Source organism: Diceros bicornis, chromosome 24 (assembly GCF_020826845.1).
Source record: "Diceros bicornis minor isolate mBicDic1 chromosome 24, mDicBic1.mat.cur, whole genome shotgun sequence".
Classification (NCBI taxonomy): Eukaryota; Metazoa; Chordata; class Mammalia; order Perissodactyla; family Rhinocerotidae; genus Diceros; species Diceros bicornis.
This window is the reverse complement of record NC_080763.1, coordinates 5,214,491-5,233,809: the sequence shown is the minus strand read 5'-3', so window position 1 is coordinate 5,233,809 and position 19,319 is coordinate 5,214,491. Positions and strand designations below refer to the sequence as shown.

General features: G+C 46.0%; 1 protein-coding gene and 1 long non-coding RNA gene across 3 annotated transcripts; both read right to left on the bottom strand.

The window, feature by feature from the left end:
- Positions 1–1,325: 1,325 nt before the first annotated feature.
- Positions 1,326–11,382, bottom strand: LGALS3 (galectin 3). Of its 2 annotated transcripts, XM_058566968.1 has the most exons (6): positions 9,415–11,382; positions 8,563–8,770; positions 8,435–8,526; positions 6,514–6,602; positions 3,466–3,631; positions 1,326–1,632 (listed from the first exon to the last, which is right to left on the bottom strand). In XM_058566968.1, the coding sequence occupies exons 1-6, from the start codon at positions 9,430–9,432 to the stop codon at positions 1,477–1,479; spliced, it is 729 nt and encodes a 242-aa protein (XP_058422951.1). In that variant the 5' UTR covers positions 9,433–11,382; the 3' UTR covers positions 1,326–1,476. The 2 variants fall into 2 exon arrangements, with proteins under 2 accessions (XP_058422951.1, XP_058422950.1); XM_058566967.1 differs by having other exon boundaries at positions 8,435–8,770.
- A 17-nt stretch (positions 11,383–11,399) lies between these two features.
- LOC131420777 (uncharacterized) lies at positions 11,400–15,867 on the bottom strand. The gene is made up of 3 exons (XR_009223678.1): positions 15,791–15,867; positions 13,386–13,848; positions 11,400–13,166 (listed from the first exon to the last, which is right to left on the bottom strand). It is a non-coding gene; the product is annotated as an uncharacterized LOC131420777 (long non-coding RNA).
- Positions 15,868–19,319: the final 3,452 nt, after the last annotated feature.

Genomic DNA, 19,319 nt, shown 5'->3' with positions numbered 1-19,319 from the left:
GAGAACTGCCTGAGGTCAAGACAGACACCTCACCCAAGTCTCCGCCCTGTTTCCCAGGTGGCCTGTATTCATTGACTGAAGTGAGGCTAGAAGGACCTGTCGCCCTCTGGACTACCCTAAAGGATCATCCCAAATTCAGAACCCCTGTAGAGTGGGCTGAGGCATCCATGCTCAACTTCTCCCTCTGCCCAATCCTGTACCTTCTCGTCCCTACAGCTGTTGATCTCGAGAGCACTCCCTCATAAACCTCTTGCATTCTAATCTCTTTGCTTCCCAGGGAACCCGACCTGTGACAATGACCAATTTAAAGTATTTGAGAAGATGGTATTGTGGAAACAATTGATACAGTAATATTTTGGTCTTCTATAAAATCAAGTGGTGTGACCACAACCTAGTTTTGAAATTTTATTATTCTTTGGGCTTGCTGGTAATAAGGAAGGGTGGAAAGGCATGGTTAAGAAGGTTTACAATGGGAACTATGACATTTTTGAAGCTGATGTACATTTAATTAAGAAATGACTTTTTGGGCCGGCCCCATGGCTTAGCGGTTAAGTGTGCGTGCTCTGCTACTGGCGGCCTGGGTTTGGATCCCGGGCGCGCACTGACACACCGCTTGTCCGGCCATGCTGTGGCTGTGTCCCACATACAGCAACTAGCAGGATGTGCAGCTATGACATACAACTATCTACTGGGGCTTCGGGGAGAAAAAGGGGGGGAAAAAAAAGGAGGAGGATTGGCAATAGATGATAGCTCAGGGCCGGTCTTCCTCAGCAAAAAGGAGGATTGGCATGGATGTTAGCTCAGAGCTGATCTTCCTCACAAAAACAAAACAAACAAAAAAAAATGACTTTTTTTCCCCTCTACAAATTTGGAGATTTCATAAAAGCTAAGAAAACCTACAAAGAGATAAGTCTCATATTGGTATCCAATACTGATTTGAAAGCAGTGAAGTATAATTTAGAGACATGAAATAGGGTTTAAAAGGAGTCAAAAGAGATATATCAGCATGCGAACAGTAATTGCCTATGGGTCACGGGTCATCTATGGGTGAACTCGTTCTGCTTTTCTCATTTCCTGAATAGATTTTATTTCCTTCAGTAAGAAAATGGGAGAATGATTTTCTTGTAGCATCTCCTGGTTTTTATGAAACCCAGCAAGAGAGAGGTTAATTTTGGGGTAGTATTTACTCCTATTTCCTGTCTTAAAAAATATTTTAGCAAGTATAGAAAACTTTGGGAGACTAACACAGCATTAATATTGCTACATATTTCTTTTTCCATTTTGCATTATCGAGAATAAAGTGCCCCAATTAAATGACATATAAAGACAGAATATTAGAATATTTATTAAGTGGATGATTTATAAGAAAGACATTGATGAATAAAGGTAAAATTTTTCACTCATGTTGAACATGAAAACTTTGTGTAAAGTTTACATTCAATTTCATTTTTTAAAAAAGTATCTGCCTCTCTAAGATTATATCATAGTGTGCGAAGCACTGGTGAGATTTATGTCACCGGAAATTCCCAGTTTGCTGATTTCCCTGAGATTTCTCATCCGATGATTGTACTGCAACAAGTGAGCATCATTGACTGCAACCTTGAAGTGGTCAGCTTCAACCAGGACTTGTATCTGAAATGGCACATACACAGAACTGTTAGAAACGCCCATTAATTTCAAAACCAGTCTGGCCTGAGCTCAGGATGCCCAACATATCATCTTTATGATCATTTGTGGAACTGATTCAAGTCCAGAAAGTAACTTTACAGCAAAAATAAACCCTACATTATTCAAAGATTTACACAAAATGATAAAATTGTTAGAAAAATATATAGTTGAAGCCGTAAAGGAAAAGATTAATAAAAACATAAAATTTACATAAAAACTACATAAAAACAAAATTTTTCTATGGCCTACAACAGCTAAAAGTGAAAAATAAACAGTGCAGTAGGAATCCCCTAATAGAGTGGCAAATGTTCTGAAGATTGATGGTAAGCAGTTTTGGCGAGAGTAGGGAAGACATCCCCTTCCAGTAGTTAGTGGATGTGTTAATCCTTTGGAAGCAGGACTTGGGCGATATCTAAATTTTAAACACCTATGTTCTTTGAATAAAATTGTTCTTCTAGGGGGGCCGGCCCGGTGGCGCAAGCAGTTAAGTGTGCGTGCTCTGCTGTAGCGGTCCGGGGTTTGCCGGTTCGGATCCCGGGCGCGCACCGACGCACTGCTTGGCAAGCCATGCTGTGGCGGCGTCCCATATAAAGTGGAGGAAGATGGGCATGGATGCTAGCCCAGGGCCAGTCTTCCTCAGCAAAAAAAGAGGAGGATTGGCAGATGTTAGCTCAGGGCTGATCTTCCTCACATACACACACAAAAAAATTGTTCTTCTAGGAAGCAAAGGTTTATAAGGATAGTTATTACAGTATTTTAGTAAAATAAATAACCTTCCCAGGTTTTATTTGGAATATTTCCATACTCCAAATTTTCATCCATAGGGTACTGGTTGAATTATCACGTGTCTAAACAATGAAATGCTGTTGAGTAACAGTGTTCTGATGTGAAAAGGTGTCCACCAGATGGCAAAACATGGTCCCTATGTGTCCCTGCCCTTGAGAAGCTAACAGTCTAGCTGTTTTACTGCCCGCTCCACAGTGGACCATAACCAGCATGGTGGACCTAATAAATATTTGTTGAAGTAGTGCTTAAAAAGTGTGTTGTGGGGCCGGCCCGGTGGCGCAAGCGGTTAAGTGCGCGCGCTCCGCTGCGGCGGCCCGGGGTTCGCTGGTTCGGATCCCGGGCGCGCACCGACGCACTGCTTGGCAAGCCATGCTGTGGCGGCATCCCATATAAAGTGGAGGAAGATGGGCACAGATGTTAGCCCAGGGCCGTCTTCCTCAGCAAAAAAAAAAAAAAAGAGGAGGATTGGCGGATGTTAGCACAGGGCTGATCTCCTCACAAAAAAAAAAAAAAAGAAAAAAAAAAAAAAAGTGTGTTGTATGTCATAGACAATACTGGAAAGATATTCACCAAGTTGCAACCTTTGTGAGGATGGGGGAAGGGGTAAAGGATGGAGGACTTTTTAGTTAATTTAAAAATCTATAAATTTTTTTCATAAAACAAGCACGTATTGATTTTAGAATTAAAAAATATTTAGTTTTGATTGCCATGCCAACTGTGTTGTTTTAAGGAACTAAGTCTCAGTCCAACCGTACCACAAAGACTTTCTGCCTTTTTTGGTAAAGATGATATTTTTCTCATTTCCAGAAAAGCTGGAACTCAGAGTGGTGGTAACAGGCACCACAGCCGCTCCTGGCCGTGTTCCAGCCTGGCCCCCTGGGATGGGGAGGAGATGTACCAGTTAGGCGTCCCAGGACAGCTGAGGAAAATTCCTTTCAAGCGCATTGTGGTTTAGAGTGATTCCCCAGGAGCAGCATACATTATCAATATAAAATAGTAGCAATAACTTACTTTGAATGGTTTACCACTTTCAAATGGGAAAACCATCTGTCTTTCTTCCCTTCCCCAGACATTATCCAGCTTTGTATTGCAAACAATGACTCTCCTGTTCTGCTCATTGAAGCGTGGGTTAAAGTGGAAGGCGACATCATTCCTTCTCTTGAAATCTAAAGCAAATCTGTTTTAAGCCAAAGACCAGAGTTAGTAAAATGAGTCAAGTTGTGCATTTGCATCAAGTGAAGAACATATACTTTTCTAAACAGCAAATCGTTTTATAAAATGCAGGAAAATTTTCTAACCGGGAAGCAAACTGGAAAGGACACTAGGCCAAGTATTGCATGTCATGCCGTAGTATCTAAAAGTAAGCAAGACAGTGTGTTGAGCTCTTTTGCCTCATTGTCTTGGTCACGTCGTTCCACTCAGCTGTAATTCCCTCTTTACTGCCTCTACTCACCAACACTCTTCAAGGTTTTCTTATAGAGGTTTAGGGCCACTTTGAGGGGGCTTTATGCTTTACATTGCAGATAGTAATGGTTGCCTCCTTCCTGCCCTGCCAGGTTGCTTTTAACACCTATTAAAGGCAAACCAGTCACACAAATAAGAGCTATCAAGTACCTGGCTTCCTCGTAGTTAACCAAAAGCCTAGTCCTGAAACAGCAAGAACAAGATAACGTAGCTAATGTTCCGTATCCTGTTGCTAAGTTGTAAAGTCGTGACAAAAATGTGTTAAACATTCCATGATGTGAAGTGGAATTAATGAAAGTGCTGGCTTAACTTTTTTTTTTAACAATTTTATTTATTTATTTTTTGTGAGGAAAATTAGCCCTGAGCTAACATCTGATGCCAATCCTCCTCTTTTTTTTTGCTGAGGAAGATTGGCCTGGGCTAACATCTGTGCCCATCTTCCTCTACTTTATACAGGACGCCATCACAGCATGGCTCAACAAGCGGTGCAGCGGTGCACGCCCGGGATCCGAACCTGCAAACCCCGGGCCACCACAGCGGAGCGCGCGCACTTAACTGCTGCGCCACCGGGCCAGCCCCTGGCTTACCTTTTTGACCCCATTCCTGCTACTTGGATGTTAAGGCAAACACAAGTCCTGACTGTTGGAGTACTAGCCCTTGCCCTCAGTTTCTCAGTGAACTCCATAGATCTAGCACTAGCACGAGAATCAGCAGGTGCTCTTGTTTTAAAGCAAAGTCTGCACTCTAGACCTATTAGCAATGATTCCCTGGGTATTTTGGTTCACCCAGTAACGGGCACATACAACCCATTACGTGATTATATCGGGTGAATGTTCCAATGATTAAATTCACGGGGAAAGGACCAAGATAGTCAAATGGCCATAGAATTTGTATTTGACTAAATATCCAAAGGCTATATTTCCTCTGCAGTGAAAAGCAAGATGTCATCTCTCCCACCCTCAGCATTCTTTTTCTCATGTAATTTTTCACAAAGAATTTGCAGGACCAAGCAATAATCTTTTCAGTTTACTAGCACCTTAACCATTTCAACCAAAATTGGTTTTGATCTGCCACAGTGTCAGTCTACATCTCTAGTGTTACTGGAGCTAGTTTCCAGTGCAATAACCCTAAATAAGGCAACGATATATATATATACCAGTGTGGTTCTGTGCGATAGGGGTTGTGGGAGGAGGAGAGCAGATATTAACACACCGTGAGCGCTGTGTGCGCAGGATAAGGTATGCTGGGTTCTATGTTATGTTGGGAGGAAAGATGGATAAGGACATAGGCAGAGGATATATATGTTTTGTAATTTGCTGTGAGACAAGCTTCATTGTGCAGGGAAGAACTGGGCTTACAGAAGCTGCATAGGCCATGTGGAAGGAAGAGTTGGCTTAGGGTAGTGACCATCATGGATAACCAGAGGAGGCTGGCTGGAGGTTGGAGTGAATGGGCTATTTGAGGGTAAAATGATCAGATCAGAAGCTGAGTCTATCTCCTGGTAACAGAGGAGGTGGCTCCCTTTGATTCACCAGGAACAGACACTCATAGAGTCTGTGTGTGGATTACTGAAGAAACCTGTGTACATAGCTTGAATTTGTACCTTTTGTGTACTGTCTACAAGACCCAGAAAGATGAATTAATGGCTGCAGGAGCATTAGTGGTACCACTAACCTCGGGGATGGGCATACTGGACAGTGTCAGGATACCCTCAGCCTTCTTGTTCTACACGTAAGTAGAACCAGTGGTGATAACCAGGGCCAGGCGTCCCAGGGCAGCCATGAATCAGCATGGATTTTCCTAAGTTAGCTTGAAGGCTTACCCCATCCTAGCTCACCTCAATCAAACCAGTTCCAACGGCAAACGTTGATTTATTTTGAGGAAGTCTTTGAACCTGTAGAATCTGTTCAAATCTTTTAAGTAAATAGTATCTACTCAGAAGGCTGGGGTTCCCCATCCTGCCCTTGTCATCTGTAGACCAGGCCGACACCACAGGAATCTGTGACTCTGCTGTTGCACCCACTATGAAGACGGAAATGACAGCCGAGCTCGCAAGGTCTGCGACTGCACTGTGACCTGCACAACTGCAGCGAGATTTCTACGACTATGAGCACAGAGTGGTATAATAGCCAAGCTCTCAGATCAACTCAGAACCATGTCCAGTGGGATCTTTTTGATTTTGAGCCTGAGTTTTGATGGGTGTGTAGACATAAAGTGCATGCTTGGGTTTTTAGACAATATGTGGCTCAGAGATGGAGGGATGGCCACACATTACATTACAAAAGCTCTACTTTTCCTTGAATTCTAAGGCTTTCACTGCCAGGAAGAACCAACAGAATGGGTTTTTCTGCTCTTCCTCTTTGTCCTCAAAAATTACAACTCTATTTTATCCTGGTTCTGGAAAACAAAATTTAGTGAGGGAAATGTTGTCCCCTTATTGGGAACACGGACTGATTTATGCAATAATCTCATACTATGGTATAGCCAAGATTCTAAATGTGTAGTTTTAAAAATTCTATTAAAATTCAACATAGATCATCCTTTATTGAAAAACCAATCAACAAATATGTCAGACTTGCTAATCTTGCTGTTTACCTGTTTGCGTTGGGCTTTACTGTGCCCAGAATTGTTATCAGCATGCGAGGCATGACTCCTCCAGGCAAAGGCAGGTCATAAGGCACAGTCTGGGAATAAAAAATATATATGTATCAATAAAGAGTCATGTTTCCTTGGGGAAAGAAAGAAAAGGATGTTGCTAAAGTTCAATCACTATTAATATGGGTGACTAATACATAACCCTAATGCAAGCCATCTTTCCAGACTCTCAGTCCCCCTTGCCCAGGGCCTGAAGAGATAAGGCTGCCTACGTGCACAACTTATAATTGGTGCCAAAGGCAGAACATAGCCCCTTTTGGAGCACTGTATCTCTCCTTACTAGGGCCATCCCAATCTATAACTCATTCACTTAGACTGTTTTTTAGGAAGGCTTAAGCCAGACCTCACAGTCAGCATTAACATTTTGTGCCACTCTTAAGACTCCTTGTCACATAACATACTTCATGGTAGTTGTTCTGCTCCCAGACGGCAGGCATTGTGTCATGTTCTAGGGCTTCTGAGTTCTCATACTGTCTACTCACGTGACACCAGCAGAGTGCTTTGAATGTGGCAGATATTTGATATTCGCGGAACGGACACTTTCCAGTTAGTACCTTCCCTAGTTCATTCTGCAAATATTTATTGACCCTCTGTGTTCCAGGTGCTGTGAATACTCCCAGAGCTCTCTTTGGCCTCTTCTCTTTTCCCTTTATAATTTCCCCCTGGGTTCAACTATCACCCAAGTCTTTTCTCTCTAGCCCTGATCTGTGCTAGTCCTGTACTTCCTCCTGCCGTGATTTGCTCCCGGTGCCGCAAATCCAACAGGCGGGAACTGGAATTGTCTCCCCCGTCTCGCCCCCTTCAGGTCTCCTTCCTGAGTTCCCAGTTTGGACTGACCCTTGGCTGGTGCTCTAGTTGTCCAGCATTGAAAAGCCAGAGTCGTCTCTGACTCCTACGACTTCCCCACTAGATCCTGGGGTTCTTCCTCTGCAAGCTCTCCCACATCTGCATCTTCCTTTCCACAGCCTCCGTGTCCCACTCTGTCTGCACCTGACTAACCTGTGCTCTAGGCCCTGCTCAACGCCACCCACACCCCCAACGCTTTCTTTGCGCTGATGCTACCCGTGCCGTCTTCTCCATAGTCCTGAAAGGGTCTGACCCACACTGTTATGGAACTCTTTCCTCGTGTCTGCATCTACCTCCCAACTAGGCTAGACATCTGAAAGGGAAGGATCTGTCTGAGACGTGTCTGGCGCCTCCCAGAGTTAGGTTTTACACTTAGAATTCATTTACTAAAGTGTGTTTTAATATAAATGAAAATTCAATCCTTAGATCGCAAAATAATCTTTAGAACGTTTTTTAAAACTAGATCGCCTTGGTTCCCCCACATGTTCCCTCCATGACCCTGGGCAAGTTATAGAACTCTGGATTGCTCCATCCCCACCGTGGAAGATGGGGATAATAATACCATCTTAGGGGGTGGTTATAGGATACCTGAGCTCATCCGTGTAGAAGCACACTGCTGGCATGTGTTATGTACTCAGTGTTTATTAATAATAATGGCCAAAACTTCCCCCATTACTATGATTTTAACTTGATTTATACTAAAGCTGCTTTACAGATGCCTTCAAAAGATGCATTTGCTTCTCTTTATACTAACAGTACACATACTAAACTCAGTACAAACAACTATTTTTTCTATTGGACCAACATACACCATGGCTGGTCCTTGAAAAAGTGGCTTTAAGCCATGAGTTTAAAGCTTCAGTCTCCCTGAAGCCCTCTGCAGGTCAGTGCCAGAGCCAGCCCCCAGCCAGAGCACTGCAAAGTGCTGGCACCACCAGTCCAGGCAATTGCTGCATTCTTCATTAGCTTTGTCCTGCTCTCAATCAAGTATATGGAATGACTAACTCCATCCTACCAGTGGTCCGGCAGGAACGCCATAGGGGCCGGCAGCAGGGTAGGCTCCAGGAGCATGTGGTGGTCCAGGAGGCGGGTAGGCCCCAGGCCCACCTGGTGGTCCAGGAGGTGGGTAGGCCCCAGGCCCACCTGGTTGCCCAGGGTAGGCTCCTGATGCATTTGGTCCAGGATAAGCAGGTGTTGTTGAGCCAGGGTAGGGGCCAGGAGGTGCCTGTCCAGGGTAGGCCCCAGGATAGGAGGCCCCTGGGTAGCCCCCTGCCCCAGCAGGCTGGTTTCCCCATGGACCAGGCCATCCTTGAGGGTTTGGGTTTCCAGACCCAGGTAAGGCATCATTAAGCTGAAAAGAGAGACATAAACAATTACAGAATGAAAAACATTCACAAAAACAGAATTTTTAGGAAAAGAGAAATATGTGATCTAAGAAGTAGAGGGATATGGTGAAGATATGAAATTCACATCAAAAAACTTTTTCCACTGATAAATAGTTTTGAGTTCCTAAGATTAAAATTAGACTTTGGGATTACACATGCTTTATCACTTCATTCTCAGCTCTCATCAACTCAGATCATGGAGGGTTGCATTTTCATAATTTGCTAAAGTAGGGAGCGAGCTGTCCTCTGTAAAAGCACATACTTTCTAGCACATGTTATGTACAATCACAGACAGCAGGACGCTCAGCCTGCACCACATTTCCTGTTGCTCAGTTTATTTCTCGGCTCCTTCCGGTGGCCTCCACCTGCTTCTGTCCCAGGTGAAGGGGTTACCACTGTTAGTGAGTCCCAGGCCTCTCTCGGCCTGGCTTCCTTCCTGAATCTGTGGCTAGAAAACAAAACTCCAGCTAACAAGCCCTGACTGGAAACGTGAGGCCAGCGGAAGCCACATGGTGGGAGAGCTAGCAGGAAAGTCTCGTGGTAAAAAAAAACAAACCTCAACCTATGTGGAATGTATATTAGGGCAGGAAAACAGACATCAAACGCTTACCGAAAAACCGTCTGCCATTTTCCTGAGAGGAGAAAAAAAAAAGATGTTATCACATGATCCTAAAAGATTTCACCGGTTTCCATATAAATTTAACATCACAAATAGTTCATTGTGCAGTTCTAGTCAACCTACAGGCATTCTTCTAACCCAAGCCAGTCCATTCCCCAAATACGCCTATATCAATAGTGTGGAACCACAAGAGTGTCTTGTCAAAGGGCAGCAGGCACTCCAGCTGGATCACCGAGCCCCATTTAGCTCATAACTTTAAACTCTAACCACACGAGCCTGTGTTCCAAATCCTGGGAGTAACAGGCCATACAACGCAGGAAGGAGGAGAATAAGGAAGAAAACATTCTGCCCCATCCCTCAGTAACAAATAACAAATGTCTTGCATTTATCTTTGGTCCTCCTTCACCTGCCTTCCTGTGCTCTTTTCCACCACGTCTTATTTTTTTCTTATTTTTATTTATTTTTCGTGTGTGTGAGGAGATCAGCCCTGAGCTAACATCTGCCAATCCCCCTCTTTTTTTGCTGAGGAAGACTGGCCCTGGGCTAACATCTGTGCCCATCTTCCTCCACTTTATATGGGACGCTGCCACAGCATGGCTCAACGAGCAGTGCGTCGGTGCGCGCCCGGGATCCGAACCGGCGAACTGCCGGCCGCTGCAGCAGAGCGCATGCACTTAACTGCTTGCGCCGCCGGGACGGCCGCTCCACCACCTCTTACAAAGGGTTCAGCGTGTTGATATCGCCACCTCCCCTCCCAGCCCCACAAACTGGTCCATGTCTGGGTTTTAGGAGGAAAGCAGAGTTGGTCTATTCCCGCTGAGATTTGAAAGACATGCCACCCACCCCCGCAAGAAGTAATTGCTGCCGATTATTTATTCCTTCATTTGCACACATTTACGCCTGCTCTGGGCCAGGCACTGTGCAGGCTCCTATCTGCGTGTGAGGAGGGACAGGTCAAGATCCACACGGTCCAAGGGCCCACAGGCCCCAGGGACCACAAGTGATCAATGCTGTGAGTCAGACCGCATGTCGTGGAAAGTGACAACTGGATCAATTACTTCTAAAAGGGAAGTGCTGTTTGAGCTAAGATTTAGAGGAAAGCTGAGATTGGGATGTGGAGAAATGAAGAAGAAAAGTGGGCATAAGGTGCTTGTTTTTTGTTTTTTTTTTTTTGAAGATACTTGTTACTGCAAATGAACTCTATGGCAGTATAACAAATAAGGTTAAAAACAAAAAGTCAGGCAATGTGGAGAAAATATTTTGGGGTAGGATGCTACCAAAAAGGGTTGGCCTTGCCCAAAGCTGCCTCATGGGGTGGCCTTGAGACATCACTCTTGCTTTCTCCTGCTGCTCCCCCTGTGCCAAGTCCCTAACCGCACACACGATGTTTCACACCTGCTCCCATGGGAGACACTCCAGCAGTGAGGGGAGGGGGCTGCTTCAGACTCCCGAGGCTGGGTGAGTTTTCTCAGCTCATGATCACCTGTGCTATGGCCAAAATTCCCTGGACCTTAAACAATCAGAATCTCTTTTTCCTTGAGTTACTCACTTGTGAAATTTACTCAATTATGTTAAGAAATGACATTTTCCCAAGGGATCCAATAAATGGCAACTACCGGATAGGTCCTAAAAATGTAAAACATTAGATTTTTTGGTAGAAACTCAAACAGGTAGAGCTCCTTCTAGGACTTAATGTGTGCTTCATTTACACACACCAGATATTTTATCCTACTCTGCTGTGACTTAGATCACAGTTAAATATTACTTTCCACTAATTTCTTTTTGCACATCTCTTTTTTAACTTGGGCATTCTCAAACATATTTGGAAGCAGTTAGGTTATCACTGTGCCCATCTTCCCAGGTGGGAAACTGCTGGCAACTTGACTGGGAAGTCACAGGGACTCTTCCGGGCTCATATTCACTGTATTTCCTATAGTATTTGACCTTTTCAAGCAAGAGTCCGGTGCTCCTCTGCTTGTGCTTCCTCCCCCCAAAGGCTGACACGCCCAGAGAATGTGCTGCGGCCGCAGAGGAACTTGAGAGCAGAGCAGTTACAGAAAAGGAAGAGGAAAGACATTTCTTCAATCAAGACAGTAAAAGCCTCACTCATTGTGGACACCAGTAGGAAACAATCTCGACCTTCACACGGGGCAGAGAGCTGGGTTCCTTTGACTAGACAAACTCTTCTTCCACCCCTGGGCAGCATACCCAAGACCCAGCAAGAACTTGATGAGTGTTCTGACTTGTTTTAAACACAAACACCCCACTGTGTAGGGCTGCTTCCCAGCCTCAGCACCACTGACGTTTCAGGCCGGACACTTTGTTGTGGGCGCTGTCCTGTGCGTTACAGGATGTTGAGCAGCATCCCTGATTTCAACACAGAAGGTGCCTGTAGCCCGACAGCCCTGCCTCAATTGCGACAATCAAAAATGTTTTAAGACCTTGCCAAATATCCCTGGAGGAGGGGGAGAGGGCAAAACACCGCCTGGTGAGAACCCTGGTCTCAGCTGCCGTGCGTCCCCACGTGAATGCGCACACAGGTGGGCACATGCACAAGGAGTGCCGATTGTCAACCCTAGCTAACTCTGCCCCACAGCCTCATCAAGGGTCCCAGCAACATGACTCAGAGCAGACTAAGATGTGTTTAAAAGCTGATTACACCCAGACTCACGTAAAGACAGCATTTCCAAAATTCAACATTTATTCTTTTCAAAGTCTCTGCTCGAGTTTATTCAGTTTATTTTCCAACCCGAGCAAAACAATTTGAGAAACAAAGCAGATTTCACTTTATTTCCACTGTGTTTCACACAACACCTCGGATGACACTTTGGACTGTGTTGTGACACATTAGACAAGCCCCTTAGAATATGAACACCCTGCATTTGTGTGGTGCTTTTCAGTTTACAGAGCACTTTGACATACCTGTTTTGATTCTGATATGATTTCATCAGACTGACAGGGGAGAGTTAATATGCCCACTCTAGAGAGGAGAAAACCGAGACACAGAGAGCTAACGTGGTGGCCCTAAGTCGTTGTGTCATTGGTGGGCCAAGGACCAGGGCCCAAGCATCCTGACTCCTACTCCAGGCTCATTTTACACCAATAGAAAACCTCACACTTTGAAATTTTAAAGTAAAATTCTTTGAAAGTGTTAATTACTTCATTTAGAAATTAATCGCCTGGCTTATTCATTCAGAACTACATATATGCAATTGTAAACAAATTAAAAAAGAGATCATGTTTTTGTCAGAAAACTAGCTGGATGACACACAGTGTGCAGTGATATTGAAGACAAGGGTGCCATTTTGCACAGTCACTGTGCTAATTACAACCACATTTAAACCAATAAAATGTATTTTTCCAAAAATTGGGTATGCACTGTTTTGATTAGGTCAACTCCCGACCATCAGATCTCTTTTTTGAAAAGGGTTATAACCAATGCTCTTTTGAAATCAAGGTTAGCAACTTTAGAACTTAAAAAAAATCTATTTGGATAAATAACTGCCTTACTTGCCTGGAAAATTTCTTTCTTTCTTTCTTTCTTTTAGATGAGTAGCTTATGCAGAGAGAGACAATCAAATGTAAAAAATTTCCACACTCTACGGATACTATAGATATGTGAACTCTGTCCTGGCATTTCCAGAATCAGAGACTTTTGAAGAGCCAGAAAAGAAACATTACATCAAAGACAAAGAAAAATAGAGGAAATAAAATACTACCTGGGTCTTCACATTTGGAAAAACCTACAGGAAGAAAGTAGTTCCAGTATCACTTTGGAATATGGAATTTAAACACGAGGCAGAATGTAGACCATTTTAATCGGCTGTTAATTGTAGCTTTTCCCCTTGATAAAGAGTGGCTGTCCAGTGTACTATGTTATTCTAGGGCCCACCTAGCAATTAATCCAGTTCCCCAGCTTCCCAGGAGCACTTGTGAAATTTCTGCTCACAAAGGGCCCTGACCTTTATCCGAGCTGTAGGGTAAGCAGATCCTGAAGGTATTTCCGGAGAACCCCAAGGCACTGCCCACACTGCTCTCCAAAGGACACAGGAGACGCCGTCTGCTCCCTGGCCCTGCTGAAACACGGAGCGGGGCTTGAGGAAAGTCCACTTCCCAAAGCCAAATTCAGTGATGCTGAGTTGGAATAAAGGAAACTGGTCCTTTACTAGGATTTCTTTCTCATTATAATTCCTCAGCATCAAGGAAGGTAAAGCTACTTTGTGCCTCTCAGTTACTGATTTTTTCCCCAGGGAAAAGCTGAACATCAGTCAAGAGAGAACACGTGATACTTAGCAGCAAATTGGAAGTAGACAGCAAGCACTGCCCTGGCAGGCACACTCCTCAGCATCTCCTGAGAAGAACCAGTTCTGGCACCAAATAGCACGTTCCCAAGTGACCCTCAGCAGGAGGCCCCGTCCCAAACCACTGCAGGAAAGAGGCCATGTTTCAGATCAGTCACCCTGAGTCTCAGGTACATTAAGGTGACAAGCCAGTTGGTATTAAGGTCAACATGAGGTTCTCAAGTTATACTATATGAATATAGGTCTCCGCTGCAGTCAGTATTTAGAGTCTGGCTGACGAGGGTTCTAGGGAAATAGGTACGTAAATTATAGGTGAGACCAACATTGGCCTTCTGACCTCAGTAGCCATAAGTGAAAAGTCTTCATAACGAACCTATGAATATTTGTAGCACAGTGAGATATCAATAAGGACCCCTCAACAGAGCAAGACTTGCCTATCCCATTCAAATAACTAGCTTTGGGGTCAGTCTGTCAGGCAGTACTCCCCCTCTTCTGCTACTTATGTAACCTGGTGAGGCATCTTCCTAATACTTCTAAGCTCAAAACATTCAAGGACCATCATCAAACTTTTCCCCAGAATTTGGAGTAAGTGCTGATTCTGAGTACAACCCCCAAATGTTATGAATTTGGGAAGCAGCTCCCATCTCCCAAAGATCAAGGATGAGGCACAACCATCCAAGGGATCAAGACTGGACTCTAGGGATTCAAAGTCAATGTCTGAAGAGGAGACTGTTGTGAAAAAATTAATTTTTAGTATTAAGTTTTAACTTTTATGGAAACACAATTTCCCCATACAAAAGGTAAACTTTATAAACTTGAGGCAAATGAGTCAGAATTTTGGAAGTTGGTGAAAATTCTCTCATGCTCTGTGCCCAAGTGGTCAATTTTTATTGCTATCATTTTCTTCAGAATTAACTGAGACTGTCTTCCATTCTTTCCCAGAATTCTAGAAACAGACTGGGTCACGGAGGTCCAACTGTCCTCATTGTCCAGCAACCCAACTCCCAGGAGTCACCTTACAAATATTCCTATACAGTGTCTGGACTAGGAATCGCTAACTTGAAGGGGCCGGCCTGAAAGCCAAAGTCACAGCCTCCACCCCTGTGTTCCCGACTCCCTGGCATTGAGCTCCTGCTCCTCAGAGTGGGTGCATTGTAGTGTTTTATTTGAGCAACTGATAATTCAGAATAAATCCTGGAGCACGGTTTAACAGCACCCCCCCGCCCCCCCCGCAAACCCCCTAGAGCTCTGCACACTCGGATCAACATTCCCTCACACTCTAGACATCCTCCGCTCAGATCTGGGATCCTTAAACCCAAATTAGCCAGTCTGGGCAGAGACGAGTCACTGATTTGCAAAAGCTTAGGGTCTGCGGTCTTTGCCAAGCCGGACACATGCCCACCGAGGCCTTGGGGCAGCACCATTCTCGTGGGATCGGCATCCAGCGAGCGGCTGCAGGCCCTGACGCTGCCGGCCGGGCCTGGGAGGAGAACTCGTCGGCGCCCCACGGCAAGACCAAGGGGCGGGGCAGCCAGGTCACGGGTCAAAGGAGCGCCCTGTAGAGGCCTTGGCGGAACCCCCGTGTCCTGGGGAAGGGGACCTGGCTCCTAACACCCAGCTGTAGCGGCCGCTGGGTCGGACGAGCGCGCCCACCCACCGCCCACCGGCGGCGGCCGAGCGGCGGAGGCGGGGCGCGGCCGGGGCTCCCGGTGGCGCAGAGGGGCCCTGTGCCCGCGGCCGCAGACCCCCGCCCGCCCCACGACGTGCGTGAGGTTCCGTAAGGCGTCGCTAACTTTCCCCGGGTCTCAGACTCCTCTCTCGGGGGCTCAAGGGCTCTGGACCCCTGCCCTGAAGGCGCCCACCGCCCTGCCCCCGGCTCTCCGCGCGCGCCCGCCCCCCTGACCCCAAGAGACCAAGCCCCCTCCTCAGGCGCCGCAGAGCCCCCCAGAGAAGGCCGCGCTCCGAGCCGCGCCCGGGCGCCTCGCCCTGCAGGGGGGGAGCCGCCCGTGCCCGGCCCCAGCCCCGACCCCGTGCCCGGCCCCGGCCCGGCGCCCCGCGCCCCTCACCCCGCCCTGGCACTCGCTGGCTCGCTCGCTCCGGGCGGCTCCTGCGAGGTGCTGCGGTCCCGGACGGGGCGGCGGCTCCGCGCCTCTAATACCCCGCCCGGCCCGGCCCGGCCCGCCTCTCCCGGGGCGGGGCCGCCCCCGCACCCCGGCCCCTCCCCGCCGGACAGCCGGGCGCCGCGGCTCCGCGCGCGGGGCAGGCGCTCCTGGCGGGGAGGGGGGACGCCGGGGGTGTGTCGCGTTCTCCGCCCTCTCTCCAGGTTCCCCTGCTGACTCCTCGGACGGAGACAGGCGAGTCCGCGAAGGTTTCCGTGCGCGCTTCTTGAGGGAGCTTTGCTTGCTCGCTTTAACCGTGCTTACCGATTTTCTGCTCGAATCGCAGGCACTCGCATCCCTTCTGCATTTACTTGACCTAAACCCTCTCTCGGCACCGAAGCCTCCCCAAGAAGCGCCCAGTGACCTGTGAAGTTTCTGAGATGCCGGCTGAGGGGCTCCCCTGTTCTGGGCCTCGCGTGCCTTCCCCTTTTGAATTGAGATGTAGGTTCACAACGCTCAGACTCAGAGCCCTGCATTGTTTTGCTGTCTGCTCTCCACCGCATCCTCAGCACCCGCCCAGTGCTGAGTGCCTACTAGGTTCTCAGTAACTGTTTGTTTCATGAACGAATGAACGAAATAATGAATTACTTCCTAGAAAATCTGTCTGTTTTCTCAAAGATTGGAGAGAATCCTGATGAAGAAAGGAATAATTAAATACAAAAGCACCTCTGGTAAAGGCAGGAATAAGACCAAGCTACATTTCTAAGAAAGGTTGTTACGACAAATAGCGATGCTTGCGAGAAAGGTGATATTTATTTGGTATCATTTAACTGGGTAATAGGTGAGTGAAATGGTTAAAGGTGTCTAAGACGGGTTCTTAAAATATATCCACTGGGGCTGGCCCCATGGCGTTAAGTTCGCGCGTTCAGCTTCGGGGCCGGGGTTCGCTGGTTGGGATCCTGGGCGCGGACCTACTCACCGCTCATGAGGCCATGCTAAGGCGGCGTCCCATATAGAAAAACTAGGAGGACCTACAACTAGAATATACAACTAGGTATTGGGGCTTTGGGGAGAAAAAAGAAAAAGAGGAAGATTGGCAACAGATGTTAGTGCAGGGCCAATCTTCCTCCAAAAAAAAAATAATAATAATACAAGATCGTGGGGTGATGGAGATGTTCATTATGTCGATTGTGGTGATGGTGTCAGGGGCATAGACATGCATCAAAACTCACCAAATGGTACCTCAATAAAGCGGAAAAAAACGAAGAAATACAGATAAAAAGGAAAGAAAGCAATCATCATTTCAAAAAATATATGCGTATATATATCCACTCATTGGGCGGCCTGGTGGTGTAGTGGTTAAGTTCAGGTGCTTGGCTTCCATGGCCCGGGGTTCGCAGGTTCGGATCCCCCAGGCGGAGCTGCTCACCGCTTATCAAGCCATGCTGTAGGAGGCGTCCCACATATCACGTAGAGGAAGATGGGCACAGATGTTAGCCCAGGGCCAGTCTTCCTCACCAAAAAGAGGAGGATTGGCAGCAGATGTTAGCTCAGGGCTAATCTTCCTCACCAAAAAAAAAAAATCCACTCACAAAAGCTAACTCAAAACAAGTTAAAGACTTAATTAAGACATGAAAACCTAAAATTCTTTTTGGAAAACATAGGGAAAAAGCTCCTTTTTTTGTGTGTGTGAGGAAGATCAGCCCTGAGCTTACATCCATGCTAATCCTCCTCTTTTTTTTTTGCTGAGGAAGACCGGCTGTGAGCTAACATCTATTGCCAATCCTCCTCCTTTTTTCTCCGCAAAGCCCCAGTAGATAGCTGTATGTCGTAATTGCACATCCTTCTAGTTGCCGTATGTGGGACACGGCCTCAGCATGGCCCGAGAAGCGGTGCGTCAGTGCGAGCCCGGGATCCAAACCCCGGCCGCCAGTAGCGGAGTGCGTGCACTTAACCGCCAAGCCACCGGGCTGGCCCTGGAAAAAAAGCTCCTTGACATGAGTCTTGTCAATGATTTTTTGGATATGACACCAAAGCACAAGCAACAAAACCAAAAATAAACAAGTGGGACTACATCAAACTAAAAAGCTTCTGCCAAGCAAAGGAAACCGTCAACAGAGTGAAAAGGCAACCTACCGAATGGGAGAAAATATTTGCAAACCATATGTTTGATAAGAGGTTAATCTGTAAAATATATAAGGAACTCATAACTCAATGGCAAAAAAAATCAGATAATCCAATTAAAAAATGGGCAAAGGATTCAAACAGACATTTTTCCAAAGAAGACATACAAATGGCCAACAGATACTGAAAAGGTGCTCAACATCACTAATCATCAGGGAAATGCAAATCAAAACCACAATGAGCTATCACCTCACACCAATGGCTAATATCATAAAGACAAGAGATAACAAGTGTTGGCCCAGATGTGGAGAAAAGGGAACCCTTGTGCACTGTTGGTGGGAATGTAAATTGGTATAGCCACTATGGAAACAGTATGGAGGTTCCTCAAAAAATTAAAAATAGAACTACCATATGATCCAGCAATCCCACTTCTGGGTACATAGCCAAAGGAAATGAAATCACTCTCTTGAAGATCCCCATGTTCATTTCAGCGTTGTTCACAATAGCCAAGACATGGAAATAACCTATGTGTCTGGTGATAGATGAATGGATAAAGAAAATGTCACACACACATGCAAACACACACTGGAATATTATTCAGCCCTGAGAAAGAAAGAAATCTTGCCATTTTCAACACCATGGATGGATCTTGAGGGCTTTATGCTAAGTGAGATAAGTCAGACAGAGAAAGACAAATACTGCATGGTATCACTCATATGTGGAATCTAAAAAAGCCAAACTCAGAAACAGAGTAGAATGGCAGTTAGCAGGGGCTGGGGGTGGGGGAAAAGGGGGATGTTGGTCAAAGGTACCAACTTCCAGTTACCAGATGAGTAGTTCTGGGGATCTAGTGTACAGCATGGTTAACAATACTGTATTTGTGTTGGAAAGTTACTAAGAGAATAGTCTTAAATGTTCTCATCACACACAAAAAAATGGTAAGTATGTGAGGTGATGGATGTGTTAACGTTATTATGGTAATCATTTATCAAAAAAATGAAGGTTATCAAAAAATGAAGTCAGATCACAATAGCGGCTGCTCCTTACTGAGCACTTGTTATGCACCTTGTGCTTTGCCTAGTGCTTTCCAAGCATATACAGGGGTGGGTGTTTTTATCCCCATTTTAGAGGTGGGCAGACTAAGGCACAGAGAATTAGATATGGCCAGGATCACAACACTGATTCAGCTGAAAGTGTGTCAGGGTCTGAGAAATAAGTGTTTGGAACTGGGATATTTGCCATTCAACAGATTGAGGCAAAGAATAAAATGAGAGAGAGAGAGGGAAAGAAAGGAAAAGGACAGGAAGGGATGAGAGGGGAGGGAACAGGAGAAGGGGGGAGGGAAGGAAGAAAGAAAATGCTACCAGCAACA

Bases quoted from the DNA above. Each gene is read 5' to 3' on its own strand.
- LGALS3 (XM_058566967.1), bottom strand. The intron at 6,603-8,434 runs GTAGGATGGAGT...TTTTATTCCCAG, and splicing joins GCGTTCCTGCCGGACCACTG to ACTGTGCCTTATGACCTGCC. The intron at 1,633-3,465 runs GTAAGTTATTGC...GTGCCATTTCAG, and splicing joins AAAGTGGTAAACCATTCAAA to ATACAAGTCCTGGTTGAAGC.